This window comes from Neopelma chrysocephalum, unplaced genomic scaffold (assembly GCF_003984885.1).
Source record: "Neopelma chrysocephalum unplaced genomic scaffold, ASM398488v2 Primary Assembly neopelma1_68, whole genome shotgun sequence".
In the NCBI taxonomy this organism is placed as follows: Eukaryota; Metazoa; Chordata; class Aves; order Passeriformes; family Pipridae; genus Neopelma; species Neopelma chrysocephalum.
The window spans coordinates 1,715,647-1,735,185 of NW_020897727.1; the positions used below are offsets into that span (position 1 = coordinate 1,715,647).

The following is a 19,539-nucleotide window of genomic DNA, read 5'->3' on the forward strand; positions in this document are numbered from 1 at the left end:
AGTTTATAAATTCTTTATTGAAAAATACAATTGCAATATTTTCATACAAAGTGAAGTAAATGGTACAGAATAACAAGAACTGTCTGACACTTCCATAAATATTTTTACAGAAACATCTACATGACTTCTGGACTTCAACCTTTTATTATGCAGGTAAGAACAAAAGATCCTTTTATTTTACTTTAATTGAATTTACAGTGGAATTAAGTCTCAAATTTTCCTATTACTCAGAAGGGCAGGAATGACTGAAAATGGAGGTTTTAGCTTTTGCTTCCTTAGAAAACCTTCTGGAACGTGCCTGTGCCACATTTTATATGGAGAACACCCCCTCCCCAGCAGTGGACTGGCACGTTGTACAGTGAGAGATGTTTGCTCTCCTAAGCAGCCTGGTATTTCGGAACTATTTTACATGAAAACAAATAGTAAGTCTAATATGTGCACCCCTTGCTCATCCTCGAGGGGGAGAGATTCTCCTAGGCAGCCTGGTTTAGTCCATTTAAAAAAAACAACACAAAACCAAACCCCCAACCCTGTCCTTTAAAAACAAATTAAGTATACGTTTTAAGAGATGGACAGCATGATCCTGCTGCTAAGAGAGGGGGGCAGTGCCTGACTCATGAAAAGCAATGAACATATTAAAGTCCTCAAAAAAAGCACACTTCCTTGGCTTCCTGCATTCACTGCTGCACATCCAGTGAGTTACAATGAATTCTTCATGCCATTTGCTGACAAGAGGAGCAATGGCATGTCAGATTGAAATAAATACAAAAGTCAACTTGCTTCAATATAGAAAGGCAGCTGAAGTCAGCCTTAGCAAAAAATATTCACATTTAGAAAGTGCCATTGCAAATATACAGCAAAACTCACCTGCCTTAAAGATCATGTTTCACAGCCCCATCAGAAGTGCCACCTTGGGAACATCAGTTCACTCTCCAACATTGCACAGCTCAAACCAATGCACCCATTTGTACAGCAAGGGGCCACAGACAGGGTAGTTTTCAGGGACACATGAACATCCTGAATAGGGACAGGATCCATCCAGACAACTTCCTTTAGGCCTCAAAACAATTATTCCCATCATCCCTTTCCCAGCAGAACTGGACTTTGCTAGGATGTTGTTATTAGTTCTTGCAGGAACCAAGACACTGCTCTGGGTACCTTGGTGTGGTGGCTCCTGTGTCTGATGCACCTCCAGGTGCCTGTCCACGGCTGACAGTGGTGATAAACACAGTGTGAGGGGACTGGTTAGAGCAAAGGGAAGGAAAGACCTGGTGCAAGGTACACAGCTGTGTTAGGGGTGTGTTCTCCAAGCAAGAAAAAGCTCTTCAGCTGCTTTTGGAAGGCTGGAGATGGGTCACTTGCCTTATGAGGAGCTTGACTGGGGGTGGGGTCAGGGTCTGAGGACCCAGCACAGTCGGACAGCAGTGGGCAGTGGCTGGGGCAGGGAGGGGGCTGAGCACAGTCTGGCTGAAGACACTTGCAAGGGCTCAGTGGGTCCATGTGTGGGCTGAGCAGCCCAGCCCTGGGAGCAGCAGGAAGGGAAAACCTGTGTGGGCTCAGTGAGACCCTCTGTCATTGGCTACATCTTGGAGCCGCCTCAGCAGGGCCGTGTGATTCTCCTGACAGATGCGCTTGGCCGGAGCTTCAGTGCCATCCTCTAAGAGAATGCCTCTCTTCTTGGTGGGTGTTTCTCCAGTTCGAACCATGCTGTTAATTTCCTTTAGTCTCTGGAGGGAGGAGGGGGAAAAACTAGAATTAACTCTTACCATTTTGTGACTACAACAACATAATGTGAACTGTTGTCAGGTGTGTTACAACAGGACTACATAGGGTTTATTTGTGGAGATCTGTACTGTACCCAGCTGACCTTTATCCCTGTACTGGTCTTTCCATTACCAGAGTAGGTAGAGTCTTACTCAAACTCAAGCCAGCTTGTTGTGTCACTTCCTGTAGAGCTCAAAGGCCCATCCAGCTTTAGAACTTCAGTAGCTGAACTGGCAGCTAAATGAGCGTCAGGTGACAAAGTACATGTTGGACAAGGTAAATGAAACATCATGTTGCACAATCTACTCTAATTTTGCTACTGGAAAGAAAAGATAGAATTAAATATAAAACCAAACTTTAACCCTTTAGTCTCACCTTCGAGGGGCTGCTGCTGAAGTAGTAGAATATCCTCTCTTGGGAAGAGAGAGCAGACTCGTTCCTGTGTGGTGAGATGTACACAGGGTGGTTCTGGGACAGCTGCACCCGGCGAGGGGAGCCGAGCCGCATGAACGGGTACGGCGAGAGCGGAGGAGAGTCGGTCTGCCCGGGAGGGAAGGAAACCACTCAACAGCTGCACCTGAGCTCAGTGTCACTGCAGCAAGGCTTTTCTGAGTTGGTCACTTAAACACACTAGGCTTTTTTCACCCATCTGATACCATACAGATGTACAACAAATATGAATTTTGTATGGTATTGGGCTGGATTAGTATTTTTTAATTGACTTCTCCAATCTGTCTGCGGGTGACATGACACTGCTTAGAGCTGTGTATTTCATACAGGAGGAAACAGCAATTAGGCATTGAAAGTACTTACTGTTTTAGCAGCAGAGTATGTCCTTGAGGTGAAGTTGTCATAAAAACAGAATCCCCTGAATTTGCTTACAGTGAGCTCAGCTAAGGGGACTTCACTGCACTGTCAGTAGAAAAGGATGTTTACTACTGAAAAGCACAGAATTTAACTTACTGCATTTGAAGTGTACTTCAGGGCAAAGTCTTTGATCTGCTCGATGTAGACGTTGTTGTAGAACTGGATGAGGTCCCCCCGCTCCTCCTCCTCGGTGTCGCTGTTGGCGCCGGTGAGGCGGGTGGGCGTGGGGGGGGCGCTGCCGGGGTGCGGCACGGGCAGGGTGCTGCTGGAGCGCATCACCGGGCTGGAGTCCCGGCTGCCTGCAGGGGGAGCACAACTGCTCAGGGCCCGACACCCCTGCCATCCCACAGCCCTTGGAAACACCGCGTCTGGTGTCACTGTCAGTGATGCTCCTTTTGATCCCTGAGCTGCCTCTCTTGGTACAGACCACAGTGCTGCGTGTGCACAGACACACACCTGATTTCTAACTTTCCTGTATGAGCTGAGTTTCATCACAATATAAGGAGACCTGAAACTCCATTTTTCAGGCATTTGTGCTATACTTACAACACTAGCTCTTTCATGTTGCCACCTGGCACCATTTCAAGTAAGGAACAATAGTCTTTTGCAGCTGGTAGTAGAAATACTTGGCTTGGTAATACTTCCTGCTAGTTTAATGTGGGAAGTTGCAAAATCCATATAATCTTTTTCTCCCCTCCCTGCCACCTCTCTGTGACAGAAAACATTAATATCTACAGCTTATACCATCATCTATTAAATATCTTGAAAACTGGTGGTAGGAATATATAGCACTGCTTCTTCGCTTTCCTTTATAAAACTTAATTCAAGGAATATGTGTCAGTTCACATATCAAGGAAAGAATCTTCAGAGCTGTCAGCTATGCTGAAATCACTGCTGTGACTGGTGTTCCTATCTCTGCAGACAGCCAGCTGCTACAAAAGAAATTGCTGCAGCTCTGGGGTTCTGATAAGAGTAACTGAACCTGGACTAGCCCTGATTTCCTCTCATTCTCCAAAGACTTATTCTTGGGGGTGTGGGAGCTGAAATCAGCTCAGGCCAGCATGGCAAACTCCCAAGCACAGTGCATGTGGGGATAGATTCCAAACGGTCAAAGGCGGCGTGAATATAAACCTTGAGTTACAACAACTCTTAAATGTTACTGATATATTCTTAATTGTGTCCAAGTTTACCAAAGGAGGACCTGTTTGGGGTGGAATCACTCACTTCTTTCCTTGTTCCTCTCCTTGCTCCTGTCTGTGGGTGAGTTCTGCTGGCTGCTGCTGTCGCTGCTGCCGGAGCGGCGGCGGCGCCTGCCTTTGATCAGGACACTCCGATAGACCTGCAGGGACAAAGGGGAGTGTCCCCAGGGAAGGGTGATGCACTTACTTGGTCAGCAAACAACTGTCTGCATGAAACTTCGCTGTGCTTCTAGCAGGGGAAAATACAGCCTCCTAAGAAGAATATTATCCAATGGGCACTGCCTCCTTAGGTTTTAAGTAAATATATTTTCTATTTTAGATATCGCTTAGCATAAAAAGCTTTCAGTAGTGCAGGATTTTGGACATGATTGGTATCTTTGCAGGAGAATGGCTCACAGACTGCATCCATTTAATACTAAATGCTACTTTGCAAAGTAATTTGTTCCCAAAATAGAACTAAGGCATTTAATAAGCTGGAGACCACATTGTTTAATAATAACTGTACTCACATGGCTCTTGGCTTGTGGTTGTGTCCGATAGCAGCGCATGATGTTCTGAAATGATCTGTCTTCATTAGTGACCTAAGAGGGGATGGACACAAAAGGTTCATAGTTTTTCTGCAAGGTTTTTCTTTGGGGGTGGTTGTGCGTGCATTGGTTGACTTGGTTTCTTTGAGAAGTTGTAAAATTTGGAATATTAAGTATTAAAGAATTTTTTGTTTGTTTGCTTTTTCTTTGTTCACACTTTACCTTAGTCATGACATAGATGGCACACATCAGCAGCTGATCCAAGTGTCTGTCCATCATGATTTCAGGGCAGTGCACCAAGGAATACTCAAAGCATGTCCAGATCTTTTGCCGTAGCTCATCAGACACATCGAGTTTGACACAGAGATCCCTCAGACGAACACTGGCTAAATGATACACCTGTTGGAATGGAGACTGTGCTCAGAGCCACAGCAACACTGCTTTTCTTACCCGGACAAAGAGTAGCTCAGACTTGCACACCCTGCAGAACTTGGGCAAATGCTAAGCCAAAAGAAGAATAAGTGAACTTAAATTTAACTTTTTTTCTTACAAGACACAGATGTTCTCAGTCCTGGTGCTAGAGCTAAGAAAACCATTTATTTGAAGCTTAAATTCTAAGTTGTCCTGAGCACAGAAAGATTCCTGCATTGCTTAGGGAAACCACTGTATTGAATAAACCAGGAAGTCTCAAAGGTGAATATCTTCCCTTGGAAGAGCCTTCAAGAAAAGGGACACCTTTAAAAACCTGCTGGCCAAACACAGAATCTACTTCACAACTCCTGATGTGACAGTTGTGGTGAGAAGTGTCCTCCATGAGAAAACTACCCTTCAGGTACATGTATGAATAATTAAAGGTATAGATTAACTTTTAAATTTAATACACTCTTATTATTACAACTAGTAAGTATATGTTGTTAAAATCACTGAAGATTTACCAAAATACAAACTAAACAAGGGACAAATGAGTACCTTTCTGAAGAAGAGTGACAGTGAGCCCGTCTTCCGAGGCCTGATGGACGTGGCAGTGAACTGCTGGGTCTGTCTCTGCTCTCCAGGGGAGATCTGCTGAACAGTCAACTGGCCTGGCAACTGCAGTGCTGCCCCAGTCATCTGGGTGTTGAGGGTACCAGCGAGAGCCTGGGCACTCAGAGGCTGAATGGGGCCAGAGACAGCTTGGGGCTGGGCACCTACATTTACTTGGACTGGGAAGAAAGTTATTCCTCCATTTTCATTGGCAATACCTGTAATTTAAGAAAAAAGAGTCTGAAATAAGAGCAAGTTGTGTGGAGGGTGTGTGTGTGTGTGTTTTTGTTTTGTTTGAGTTTTTAGAAATTCTTCAGTAATTCTTTTATTAGCTGCTTATAACTATACATTTAGTATATTATATATGAAATTGTTTAATCAAAATGCTTTGGACTTTTAATCCTGAGACAAGAAGATAATGAAGTTGAACTAAGGTTTTCATACTAATGCAAATTTCATTCTGTGCCAGGAGTTACTGAAATAACTGTTTTATAAAATAGATACCGGCAGGCAGAACACCCTTGTGCTGTACATGTTCTGTCTTTAAATACTGATCATTTATTCAAAACAATGTTTCCTAAACATCCTTAAACATACTTTTTTCTCCCCTGGCCAACGTTCCCCCAACTCCCCTTGGCTGTGTACTAATACTCTGATGGGAACAAGCCTGAGTAATTCTACATCAGCTTTTCCCTGACCTTGTACTGGGATGGTCACAGTTTGCCCGTTGTTGGCTGTCACGGTGGCAGTTGCCACAGTGACCAGGGTCTGCCCAGGCACCGGAGTCACCGACATGGCTTCGGGATTCATGTTCTGCACTGGCACCGTGTTCACCACGGGCTGTTGGGAAACTCTCACTGGGGTCCCACTGTCAGAGGGGTTCTCATTATCAGCAAACAGGCGGCGTCTTGTAGGATTGGCTGTAGGAGAACTGTATCTGTCATACAGGGTGGCTGGAGGTGAGGAAAGGCCTGTGGATTAAAAACACACACAAACATATATTTAATTCTTGGTTTATAATCCCTTATACAGATACAGGACAGAAATCTAATGCAAAATGCAAACTAAAATATGTCATGCAAAGCTCTTCAGGAAACATTTTTTAAAAATAGAGATTGCTTTTAGAAATTACTTACTCTTCGATAATGCTGGTTTTAATATTTTTCTAGGTTAAGATATTATGTTTTATTTATTCTAGTGAAAAAAGTTTGAGATGTCACATAACTAAATATATAGTGAAGCTTCCATCCTGATATAACAATAAAGCAAACCAATTAGAACATAAGGGGTGTGTGTATTATTTAACACATATGTATGTATACATACACATACACTGTTCACATACATCACTTTCTGAAAACATTTGACATTTAAGAAGCTTACTTATGTAACTTAAGTCTCAGTAAGTACAGCATGTTATGCTTTTAAAAAAATCTCACCTTTTCCTAGTCCTCCACTTTCAGCACGAACCTCGTTTATTCGTCTTGGTGTCAACGGGGAACCCACAACACTATTCCCAGCAGATTTCTCAAAGTACTGAGGTGGCATTACCTGAAATATTCATACTTTGATTACAGTGTTTGTATCACGTACAAACAAATACAAATACCTAACAAATTTTTAACAGCTTTTAACAGCTACTGCACTACAAATTTTGAGCACCAAAACTCTATGGAGAAAATCAAGAACAGTGAAAAACTTGCCCTAAGCCCAACTAAAACTGCCTAGTGATTGTACTGTTCTGCAAGATCCAGCACTGTAACAGTCTTCCTGGGACTTCTTCTGGGTGTACTTTTTACCACGTTTCTTGCCTAGTAATCTTTTCAAGTGTAAGTGACTGGTCTGAACCTTCCCTGCTTGTCCATTTTGTTTGCTGTTCTGCTACACCAACAAAATACTGGATGAGAATCATCTCTGTTGTCTGTCTCCATTTCAGATGTCTCTACAGAGACAACCATGAACACACCACACTGCATTTACTTCTTTCTCTGCACTGATGGGCTGGTAGAATGAAACTGATATTGGGACACGCAAGGCCTCCTCTCTTTGCCATCCTGTCTGATTACAAAAGCTATCTAAAACTCATAAAGATGTGCTCACCTCTTCACAACTAGGAACTTTGTTTTCATTGTCTCTGATTCTGTCCCACAATATGGATTCCCGTTTCCATGCCATACTTTCAAGGATCTGTTCTTCAATATGATTCAGGTGTTTTACTACTTCCCGACAAAGGCCATCCTCTGCTCTAATGAAAACCTCTATTACCTGTAAGGTGGATAATTATGATCAACATAATGTACTTCTTTCATAAATTTCTTATTAAACAAAGATCTAATTCCAATTCCTGATTTTCAAGAAAGAAGAGGCTATTAGAAATATTTAGGCTGAATTACTATGACTCAATCCTACGCTGTCATAGAGGTCAATGAGCACTCACGACTTGATAAGCATTTCTAGCTCTCAAACACGTTACCTTATAAAAATGATAAACTGGAATGTCAAATATTTCAGTGATGAATGGGAAGTTTCCAGGTGGGTTATATGTAAAGGTGATGATCTCAAGGCAACAGGCCAGCAGAGACCTGTGAAACACGTCTTGCTCCAGTATTGCCTGCAAGAGTTGCAAATTTTAAAGCTTAATTTACAGTGTAACTACAGAACAATAAAACACTTCTTATTCTGCCTCAACATCAAGATTACCAAGCTTGTAAAAAGTGATGTTATTTTGTAAGAGAGAGAAGAGAATCCAAAATGAGCCATCTTTACTCATTAAAAATTTTATATATCTTAGTGTTTGCAAACACAAATAATTTCTTGTACCCTTTTTCTTCCATTCAGAGGTACTTACAGGCTACTTCTCAGAGATCTACCCTCCTTTTAAATGGTTGACTATTCTGCTCTACAACTGTGGTCCTTTTTTGTAGGTCCAACTTTAAAAATGAGGTACCATTTGATTAGTTTTCCTTACAGATAAGTCAGTGTCTCCCAGTCGAGTCCTCCTCTCCTCCTCAATGACCGACTCCAAGACCTTGTAGTACAACATCTCAGCACGACGGAAATGTTTACTGGCAACATCTGCAGGAAGTTTAAAGAGAAGCAATACTGTGAAATGCAATAAAAAAGTATTACATTCTTGCATTACATTCTTCATCTTCAGATACAGAGAGACAACAGTTTAGTAGCTAGTGTGGATGTCTATGCTGCTGTGGCTACAATACCTTCAGGACTAATCAGGTAATTTAAAGTTAACTTAGGAATCCTCTTCCTACACTGCACAGGCTTGTGAAAGCAGAGCAGAATATCTTTCTACTGAACCCAGATTTTGATGACAATCCTTAACATTGCTATAATATACATGTTTTAAGTTCGGAAAATACATTGAAAATTATACCTGAATGGATCCAACTTGCACTGTGCAACAGAAAACACTGAAGCAACTAAACTGACAAGAACAGAGTAAGGTCTTGTTAAGAAATAAGGTCAAGAGCATCTTCCTTAGTTTCAATCCATCTTCAAGCACTTCAGATATCAAGACAATTTTGCAAAAAAATTTTTGTATTTATACTGCCAGGATTTTAATATCTGTACTAATCCATTCTTGTATGTAACCAAAACTGCTGTTGGGTTTTTAAAGACTACAATTATTCAGACCTTCCTTTACTATCCCATAAATCCATGCAATCACTACTATTCTTATATTTGAGGGGAAAAGTGGAAAACTTCACAGTGCTTTTCATTTCACTTCTGTAGTTCTGAGAGTATGATCAAATTGCAGTGATTTAAGCTAAGGCTGATTAAAAAATTTTATGCAGCATTGAAATTTGCTACATCCAAAGAATACAGGAAAAGGCAAGAGAAGCAGAAAAGACACTTGTGCTAAAGCATAACCTGCTGGTAAAATTGTTAATTATAAGAGATTAATATGTTTACAGGCATTTTAACTCTTATCTAGATAAGAAAAATGTTTCCCACCTTTGGAAAAATTACTGAATTCTCCTTCAGACTGTGTGCTCTGGCAGTACACTTCATGCATTTCTTTTATTCTGTTTGCAATAGATTGAGAAGGATCTCTGGAACATGACCTAAACATAAAAAGTAAACATTTTCAATATACTGTTGTTACTAAGACCAGAAAACCCTCCTATTTTTATAATAGGATGAAAGCATGAAAATATAAATACATTGCAAAGGAATACAAACACACCCATATGTGTCCAACTGTATAGATACTGTAAAACATCCACAGCATATTCTTACTATTGTAGATGTTGTAGTAAATATGCTCATCTTTCCATGATCAGGGATAGATATTCAAACAGCATTTTCCACATGACATAAAAATTGTTTTAAAATATATTGTTCCTGAAGCAACAGTTTATCTACATGTAGAGCAAGGTTTGTTTTCCATCTCCTATGGTATTGGAGTGATTTGCCAGATGGTGCAATTTGTTAAGTAGGAAGAAAAGTCTTGAAAATTTTACAGTGGCAATTTGGATTTCGAGAAGCTCAGAACTGTTAGGTTTCAAATGGTGTATGTTCTTATAGCCATCAATCTCTAAGGACAGATGTGTCTGAATAATATGTCTTTAGAAATGTTTCTCTGGATTCCACTTTACTCCAGAACCTTTCAAGTGTGGCTCACATTTCAAATTACACTGTTTAAGCATTAATGTTTGTTATTAAAACTATTTAAAAAATAGAATTATTTGGTTGGTTAAATATCAAACTTACTTGAGTATTTGCTCCAGATTTTCACTGGGGGCATTTTTCAGTCCTGCCAGCATCGTGTGAAGGCGGCTCAAACTGTATGTTGCCATGGAAACAGGTGTCACATATGGGTTGCTCTCTTTAACATACTTGCGGCCAGTGAGTGGGGTTGTAATCCTAAGTGATTTGGACTAAAAATAAAAAAATAAGCACATATACATATGTACATTATTAAAAAACTTTGATAACCTAGAAATGTCAATCTGCAGAATTCTTACTCTGTGTTATGGAAAAAAATGGCTCAGAATCAAAGGGCCCAAACTCGATCAGGCCTCAGGTAAGAGCCACCAAGGGAAGACTTGTCTGTCTCACTCGGATGTGAAAACCATTCCCTAGTAATTTAACTAGAACTGTAAACAGATGTACTATCAACACCTGAAGCCCATCTGTTAAAAGGAAAGAAAAAGAATGCACAGAGCTTTGCCTATGTTAAACAAAATACTCTGCATATGGGACAGAGATGTGAAGGAAGGGGAAGTTGGACAGACACATCCAGAGAGCCCCAACAGTTCAGTATCTACCAAACAACCACAGAGACCTGCCTGTTCTGTACCTTCACCTAAAAATCTACCTGAAGATCTCTCTCTTTAGGTAATTACCTAAATATTCTCTGTACTGGATTTAATCAAAGAAAACCCAGATGCATGAAAAAATTATGTCCAAAAAACCCTAAAGTTAAAGCAATGTATCTAATCAATCACAAAATTAAACTCAGCTATGTTGTGTACACTCCCAGGTCACCTTGAACAGTAAAGGTGGTAATTTTTAGAAGCTGCTTTTCTTCATCAGATATAGACTTACTCAACTTATTCTCCTTATAAAAACAGCAACATGGACCATGCCATACTCACCTTGTCAAAATGCTGCTGCAAATTATGCTTCACTTGTACTCTTTCAGCTGTTTCCATTCCTGAAGTTGTGTTTAAGCACCTTGTGAGGGTTCCAATTTCTTCATCTGCATCCTCACCAAGAAATATTCGCTCGTCAAGGTTTCCCACTGACAACACATACTCCTCATAGGCCTTGTTGATGGCTTTGCTGCAGCACAAAGGGAAAGATGGAGGCAAAACCCCCTTTATTTAGATTATTTTCTTCAGCTGCTCACAGAATGAACACAGTTCTGGCCTGTGGGCAGTGTACTTCAAACTTCTTCTGACCCTGACTTAGGCATTGGAGCACCTTTAAAATTTACAGTATCTTAAACATGACCATGGCAAGGACATTATTTTCCCTCCATATCTGATGCCTTTCCATTTATATAGCTGCAGGAAGAACATAATAAAATACTGAGAACTCAAAATTTACACAGCATCACATCATGAACTACACTATTCCATTGTTATACCATTTAAACAAAAGTAAGTCCTACCCATAAGCATCTCTAGGTTTATAAAGAAAAAAACCACCACCAAACCCAATTTTTTCCCCTCATACTTCCTACTCATCCCATGTGCTCCCACACCTTTTTCATAATAATTCTTTGAGTTAGACACAAAAAAGAAAAAATCCAACCAAACAAGGAAACATAGAAGCATAAGAATCAAAGCAGACATCAGGTAACACCATCCTGAAGCATCATTCCTCTTTCAAACAGGCCTCAGGCCACAGCACCTCAAAGGGACTGAAAGGCAGTGCAGGATCATCAGCAAACACAAGGCAGCTGGCTGGGATCAGTCCTAAGATACAGATAACAACTGCAATTGTATCACAGAGATGCTAATGCAAAGCAAACCACAAATACAGTGACTTACACACTATCTCCAAAGTTTCCAGGATCTAGAAATCCAGTCAGATTTTCATCTTTTCCTTTTAAAAGCTGTAAGACAGTTAAGAACAAAGGTTGGGCATTCCATTTTTTGAAAAGGTTTAAAAAATAATGAGTAAGGAGACATTTTTCTACATTACAAATTTACTGACCTACCTTTTTGTCAAAAAGTTTCCGAATGTATGGCTTCCAAAAATGTTCCTTGATACCTTTTGCTTCTAAAACTAATCCATAATGTAACGAACACAGTTTTTCAATGATGCAGGGAGGGTCAGATGATACTTTATAATCCTTACTATGAAAGTCTTCAGGTAGGCCTACAATTAAGAATTCTGTATTATTTGATTTTGCAAATCCATATCCTGTTTTCTTATTAAATTCCACGTTGTGAAGTCTAGGTAGTGTGAAATTCAAACAGTAAACTAATTAGTTCCCTTGAAAGAATTATTAATTATGTAACACCCACTCAACTGGATAATGTTATCAAAAGCAAATTTTGAGTTAGAGATTTAAAAAAATCAGTGACTGAGTGACGAAAATTAAATATATCAATTCTAACAGAAAAACAATCAAACACTTATGAACTATAATATCTGAGATAATGGTCCCAGTTCACATCCGAAGCACTGCAAAGAAAAGGCCAATACTGTACAGAACTGCAAATGAAGTGCAAGTCTGGAAGGAATTACATCAGAAATTCAATGCAAACATCTCACCATTTATTTGCATTTGTGGTTATCAAGTCAACCTACATTTCCCTTCTCTTCAGAAAGAGAACAGCAGCAATCCAGAAATGAGAGAGAAGTAAATCTAATACTTGAGCACTGGATCCTTCCCAACTGCTGTGACAATCTGACCGTGTCCAATGATGGCTGTGTCATTATGCACTCTTTCACTGACATTAAACCCTCATTGACTTGAATTTTTACTCTGGAACTTCCTTCAATGGTATTTCTATAGTAAATCAAATCCTTGACTTACTGCATTTTTGACAAAATCCAGGGGTCTGTTATTACCTACTGCATTAATAGAAATGGAACTGTGTAGCCAGATACAGAAAATATTAATTCCCATATGCTTCAAATCAACATAGTTCAATTTATTCTCTGCCACACAGATTCACACTCATTTCAGTAGCCTTAGAAGTTCTTGCAGGCTTCAGATAGATAAAATTTTTTTTTAACATACCCTTAAAATTAGGATTCAGAAGCTCTTTACGGTTAGGACACTGGAGAGCATTTCCATACACGAGATCCAAAGCACATAACAGGAGGTGGTAGGAATTGACCAAGTCATCACTGATCATAGGAAAATTTCCTTCAAAATTAGAAAAACAAAAGACATAAAATTAGCATGGATTTAAATATTTTTAACCAAGAAACTGCTGATATGTGTATTACAATCAATAGTGCAGCCTTGGGAACAGATCTGATGACTACAAATATCTGCATAGCAACACAGGCAGTAAAACAGACTCACACTTAATAAAATATAGCAATTGCGAAGGAACTCAAATACACTGTTCTGTTTTGAAATCAAACCTTACCAAAATGTTGATAAACACGCTACTGCAGGCTCCCTCATTCACAGTAATCTCATTAACCAGTGCATAAATAACTTGAAGCAGCACAAACTGCAGAATGCAAAGTGCTATAAGGAAGAAAAATGTGTTTCCATAACTCTGGCAGCAGCAGCCCCTGCCTGGCGGTGTCACATCCTTCAACAGATTCCTGCTGCACCTGCCTGAAGCAAATCTTGCTCTAAAGGCCACTAAGGGGGAAGAACAGGTTCTGACTGAGACTCTCCTTTTCCCCAGTTTTGCATTGCTGTAAAGACTTGCAAGGAACTTTTAACTTTTGCAAGGCTAGACCCAGGTTTTCAGATGCCCTGGAAACAGCAAACACCTCCCCTTACCACCCCCAACTCTCCAGAATGAATCTGTATTTAACTTTAAAGTCAGATAACTTTCTTTAACAATCTCTTTTCTTACACAAGTTTTGCTGGGGACAAGCTCATTATAAACAGTAATAAATGTAACTATTTCTCTTGTGCTTTAGAGAAGAGTTAAAATGTGCTATCTCTGATTTACGAAATATTTTTTATTTATCACCTTCCCGTCGAAAAGAGTCCTTGAAACCTCTTTGCTCTTAAATCACTTTTCTCTAGATTACATTCAGATTTATTACTCTTTACTGAACTCATTTATGTTTATGACGTTGCTTTAGAGGAGTGGCCATTGCTAAAAATAGTTCTGTAAAATAAACTATACTGTTAATTAATACCATAAATCACAATTTCATTAATTTGTATGCACAGTATGTTTCTATTACTCTTTTAATACTAATAACTCTTCCACTCCTTTTCCCTCCTTTTTTTTCAGGTAAACACCAAACCAGTTAACTGAGCCCACTCTGAAGCACAGGTTTAGATTCTTGAAAAATATCTACCATATAGTAATAAACTCACTTAGAATACATCCAAATGGATATATAATTAGAAAATTTTTCTAAACTCTGCTGTTATTTTTCTACCAGTAAAATACCAGTTTGTTCAAATTTGTATTAGATTTTCTGATTCCACGTTTGTCAGAAGGAAAATAATTTCAATGCAGATTTAAACTATTTTTTAAACCCTACATAAAATACTAATTAACTGTATTCATTTATCAGTTATTTCCAAGTCATTAAATGGTTCACAACAAAGCAATGAAAATTCTAAATACTATTAGCAAAACTTTAAATCAGTAAAATTCTCAAAGTAACTCTCATAACATAGGTTCAGTTTCACAACCATGGCAATCATTCCTGTCAGCACAGTCAAAAATAAATCTAATTTCACAGGACCAGCAGTTCCATAGCAATGATTTGTCAATGACATTTCAAACAATGGCTCACTGCTCCCTTTCACAACCTTGTACCAAACAATAATAATAAACAGTTATCTCGGTGCAGCAGAGGTTTTTTTTCATCAATTTTAAAGAAAGAAATAAAGACAAATTCTTACAAATAGCAGGCAAGAACTGCAGTACCACTAAACCAAGTGGCTCCTCTACTGTGCAGTGTGTGCTGCAGGTACAGACAAACCTGTACTTTCTGCATTTGTGAAGCTGAACCCAATGGTCTGCAGGATTGGACAAGCCTGAACCTGCCACTGATGTCTGGTTGCTGTGATAGGGATTTACTGCCACCCCTCAAAACACAGAGGACAAAACCATGAATACTTAATGCCTTAAATGGTCAACACTTAGTTTCCATTTTTGTGCTGCCACACTTTAATAACCATTTACTAATTTTACAGCTTATATTTACTGTAAATTTTTCTTTTTTTTTGTGAAATTGAATTGGGTGGGTTACCAGCATGGTATTCTCCACAAAGTTCATTAGTCTGTCTGAAACTGCTCGCTAATTAAGATGTAGTCAGTCGATGATGTAGTTAATCACACATATTAAACAATAATTTAGCAATAAGAAGACCCATAAAGTCCCTTTGTACCTTGTCAACTATCCAATCTTCACGCAGAAGAAGGGAAAAGAAAAACCTGTGATTTTTCAGACTGACCTACTTACTCTCTTAGCTGCCTAACTGTGCTAAAGAAGTGAAGTCCCACCTGACTGGAAATAAAGTACAGTACTAACTCTCACCTTGGAAGTGTGGTAAAACACGTAGCTGGGGAACCTTGGACAGAATACATTCCTTTAGGCTGTTGTGAGAAGGCCCCTTCTCCAAAAGCATTTCCTAATTCAGAAATGCCTCCACCTTTTCAGTGTTTTAAGGACTGATATAAAGTAAGGACTAACAACATCATGTTTGCTGTATTTAATCCCTTTCAGATCTCTTACCTTTTGCATGAACAAACAGCACCCAACAAAACTGGAAAACTTCAGTCACAGTACATGGTTGGCGCCTTTTGGAGGAAAATATAGCAAAGATACCCAATAAGTTCAATGAATCAAAACTGATAAAACATCATAAACCAGTCAATAATTCCAAGGGAAAATTAAGCTTTACTACAGCGTGGCCAAAATTTTATACCTTTCCCACAAAACCCTGACTGCAGTAATAATGAAAGCTGCACACTAGTTTAAGTGCAGACACAAGTGGAACCCTGCATGTAATGGTTCATTTTCACAGCATTCTTATTATGAACAGTAACAAAGAAACAAAGTTTCCACTATAAAATAAAATATCCACCAGATCTGCACCTATGAAGAAAACCACTGGAGTTACTGGACAGTGAAACAGGCTGAGTTGTGCTATGAGCTATTAAAGCTTTGCAGATCATACAAGGATCACATTTTTCCAGCCTTTCCCGTCTTAGAAATATTAGCATTTCCCTTGACTACACGCTGATTTGACTGTCTCCCCTTTCCTCCACTCCCCAAATCATAAAAACTTAGCAGCTTTGGGATTTCCTTCACCCTGTCAGATCTGAAACTGAAAAAGAGATTAAAAAATTACTGCAAGCAAGGACAGACAGATCAACTCTAATAGCATAAACAACTCCTGTGAAAATACAGCCAAAATACAACTAAAACAACCAAGCAACTTCATTATATTTTCCTTATAGTAATGCTCTAAAATCAGACTGGGAATAACAGAAATGTACCTCTGTTTTCTTCCTCTCTGTTGGCGAGGTTGATCTTCTTGAGGATACCTGAAAATGTCCTGAAAAATGGGCTCATACTTCTTAAAAATGACTGCAGAAACTGTGAAGTTTCTCTCCAATCTCTCGGTTCGTTCTCTGAACTGGGACGGTAGATTTGCCATGTCTTCCCACTTCTTCATCTTATTAAAAAACTCGATCAAGCTGGAAATACCCAATGGGTTAGATGTGAAAAGCTGTTTTGCAGAAATAAACTACACATTTTCAGCAAAAGTGCAATTTTAACTTCCCAAACTACCGATAAAATGATGGTACTGCAAACATGACAAGCAACTCAGAGCCAGTCCTTCACCCATGAACATGGATGAGCTCAGATAGTTCACAAAATATTTTTAGATCCTCAGTTGATAACTGTGTTAACAAGGTACTCTCAGCTCTGGCGTTTCCTCACAAAGACAAAATCAGCTCCAACAGTCAGATTCAGCTAAAATCAGATTTCCCTCATTTTCCTGAATTATTTATTAACTTAAAATAAAACAACCACTGAGTCCTACAATGCTAAAAATATTCTACAAAGTATGAAAACCCTCTAAGTTTCAGTAAATTGCACTTGGTAAATTTGACTTTCATTCATTTCTTGCTTCTTTATCTACACTTTCAGCGTTACTAGTATTTGATAGCCCAGATCACAGAAAAAAATTATCCACATTCAATTCCCTGAATTACTGATTTGAAAAACAAAAATTTATAGAGGAACACTTTTGCAGTGTTTGAACCAACAGCAATGCTCCAACAGTAGAGGAAATGGGAGAAAAAGTGCATAATAACATTACCTTTTTTTCCTTCTTTTTGGGCTTATCTACTGAATTTTTAGAAAACAGACTGCTAATAAATAAAGTCAATTGTTTCAGGAAGCTTCTCTTCATTGCTTTATGGACATACACATTTGACACAGGTTTGTTTATCAGATTCTGACATCACTTTAGTTTCATAAAGCAAGAACATGTGAAAAATGAAGTTTTCTTACATAAAAAATTAGATAAATTGTGTGAATATTTTCACAGTCAATTAAAAATCGTTTCTCATGTGAGAAGTTCACACTTTGCACACTCCAAAAATTGACTGTTCTTCAGTGCCTGGCTTCCTTCTTCTTTGAGAGAAGGAAGTCAACTTATTATTTTGAAAATCAGTGTTTTTAGAGCATAGTACTAAGCAAATGGAACTGCCCTATCCCTGTGGCAATGAGCTATGATACAAACATGCCAGTGATATAAATTCTATCTTTAAAAGCAGGAAACAAGAAATACATTTAGCTTTTGCTCCCTAGTTCTAAATTTCACAAGCTGATAAGCAGTCTTTAAGATTTTGTAAGTGTCTAAAAATCACCAAAAAGAAAAGTTACCTTTGCTCTGAACAGCGCAGGATTCTGGTTAAAGACACATAATTTCCCTCAGCTGTCCCTCTGCTCACAGTTGGAATTGCTTTCCTGCAAGCCACATACAAGGCACAGGCCAGCCAATGCATGTCGTTTCCCTGTGAATCAAAACATCAGGCATTTAGAAGACTTCACTGAAAAGGAAAACATACTTTTCAGCCAACCCAACTCCAGGGGAAAGAACCGTGTCCTAAACAGATGAAGTTCAACCAGTGACAAAGCTGATTTGCTGTTTCAAAGTTCTGTTGTGCTTTGTGTTTTTAACTACAAGAAAACAGGTGCTAAACAGATACTTAACACCAAACTGCATCCAAACTAAAATTACTAGTTACCATCATAAATTTCACACTTGACCCAAAGCACAGCAATGTATTTTTAGTGTTTTTCTTCTCCTGTAGCATTTTATACTTCTCTGATTTTTAATGTAAAAAAAAAAGGGCTACATTTCCTTGCTGCCAGAACATTCCTCTGCCCTGAACACACAGTGGGAAAAGAAAAACATAAGTTTCCATTTTGCTCTGTACTGCACAACAGAACAATTATTCAGTCTGGTACCTAAAGACAGAAATGAATTCTAACGAACACCTGAAATTTTATTTCCCTTCTTCGATCAAGTAAAAACGTTTCAAGGGGAAAAGGATGGGTAAAACCAAACTTGAATTCGCTGCTGTGGTTTTCGGGCTATGTGGTATCGCGGGGCCGGGTGAGCGCACACCTCCGGGGGAAGGGACAGTATCTCCCCCGAGCATCCCGGCCCGGCAGCCACGGCCACGAGCAGTGTGTGTGTGTGTGTGTGTGTGTGACAGAGGCGCTGTCAGGGCAGAGCAGGATCCTCCTCCCTCCGCAGGGCCGAGCACCTGCCCGGGTTTGGGGCCGTGAGCGCTCCTGGTCCCGGCAGGGCAGCGCTGGGAGCTCGGACAGACGCGGTTTATCACCAGCGCCACCTTCGCTGCTCAACGCCCCCGATAAAGGCGCCTCCCGAGCTCCGGGCGCGTCCCCGCGTGTTCCTGTTTGCGAGAGCGACGTGACACAACCCTTCACCCTTTGGCCCCCGGCCCGGGCTGTGCCTCGGCCAAGCCAGCCCCTAATAAATAACTAATAAATGTTATCGCACCTGCGCTGGGCACCTCCGCGGGCCCCGCGCTGGCCGAGGCCGCTGTGCCGACGGCAGAAGGGCCGCAGCGACGGGGGCACGTCTATTTTTAACACCTTTCCCCCGCTATGGCTCGGAACTGCGATGTTTTTTCCCGGGCGATGTAAAGGAGAGGCCGCCGCGCCCTCGGGGCCGTCCCTTCCCTCCCGCCTCAACCTCTCGCCGGGACCCCCCCGGGCCGGCCGCGACCCCCTGCCCGCCGCCCCTCCGGCACCTCCAGGGTGTAGTTGCGCCTCATGCTCTGGTAGCTGAGCCAGGCCTCTGCGCGGGCGCGCTCGTCCATGTTGAGGCTCCTGCAGAGCTCCTCGTAGCGCTGCCGGGTGTCGCCGTCCTCGCCCGGCGGGGACGGGGCGGGGGCCGCGCCCCCCGCGGGACCCGGCTCGGGCCCGGCCGCGTCCTCGCCCGCCATGCCGCGCCCCGCCGCTGGGGGGCAGCG

At 40.6% G+C, this 19,539-nt stretch overlaps 1 protein-coding gene across 1 annotated transcript; it reads right to left on the minus strand.

Annotated features, from left to right (window-relative positions):
* RBL2 (RB transcriptional corepressor like 2) lies at positions 1 to 19,495 on the minus strand. The gene is made up of 22 exons (XM_027685018.1): positions 19,318 to 19,495; positions 17,918 to 18,048; positions 16,519 to 16,719; positions 15,752 to 15,816; positions 13,101 to 13,229; positions 12,069 to 12,229; positions 11,899 to 11,963; positions 10,999 to 11,185; positions 10,112 to 10,278; positions 9,353 to 9,462; positions 8,349 to 8,455; positions 7,854 to 7,991; positions 7,481 to 7,645; positions 6,820 to 6,931; positions 6,079 to 6,351; positions 5,327 to 5,598; positions 4,580 to 4,756; positions 4,340 to 4,411; positions 3,856 to 3,970; positions 2,728 to 2,930; positions 2,140 to 2,304; positions 1 to 1,727 (listed from the first exon to the last, which is right to left on the minus strand). The coding sequence occupies exons 1-22, from the start codon at positions 19,384 to 19,386 to the stop codon at positions 1,557 to 1,559; spliced, it is 3,255 nt and encodes a 1,084-aa protein (XP_027540819.1). The 5' UTR covers positions 19,387 to 19,495; the 3' UTR covers positions 1 to 1,556.
* Between the last annotated feature and the right edge of the window lie 44 nt (positions 19,496 to 19,539).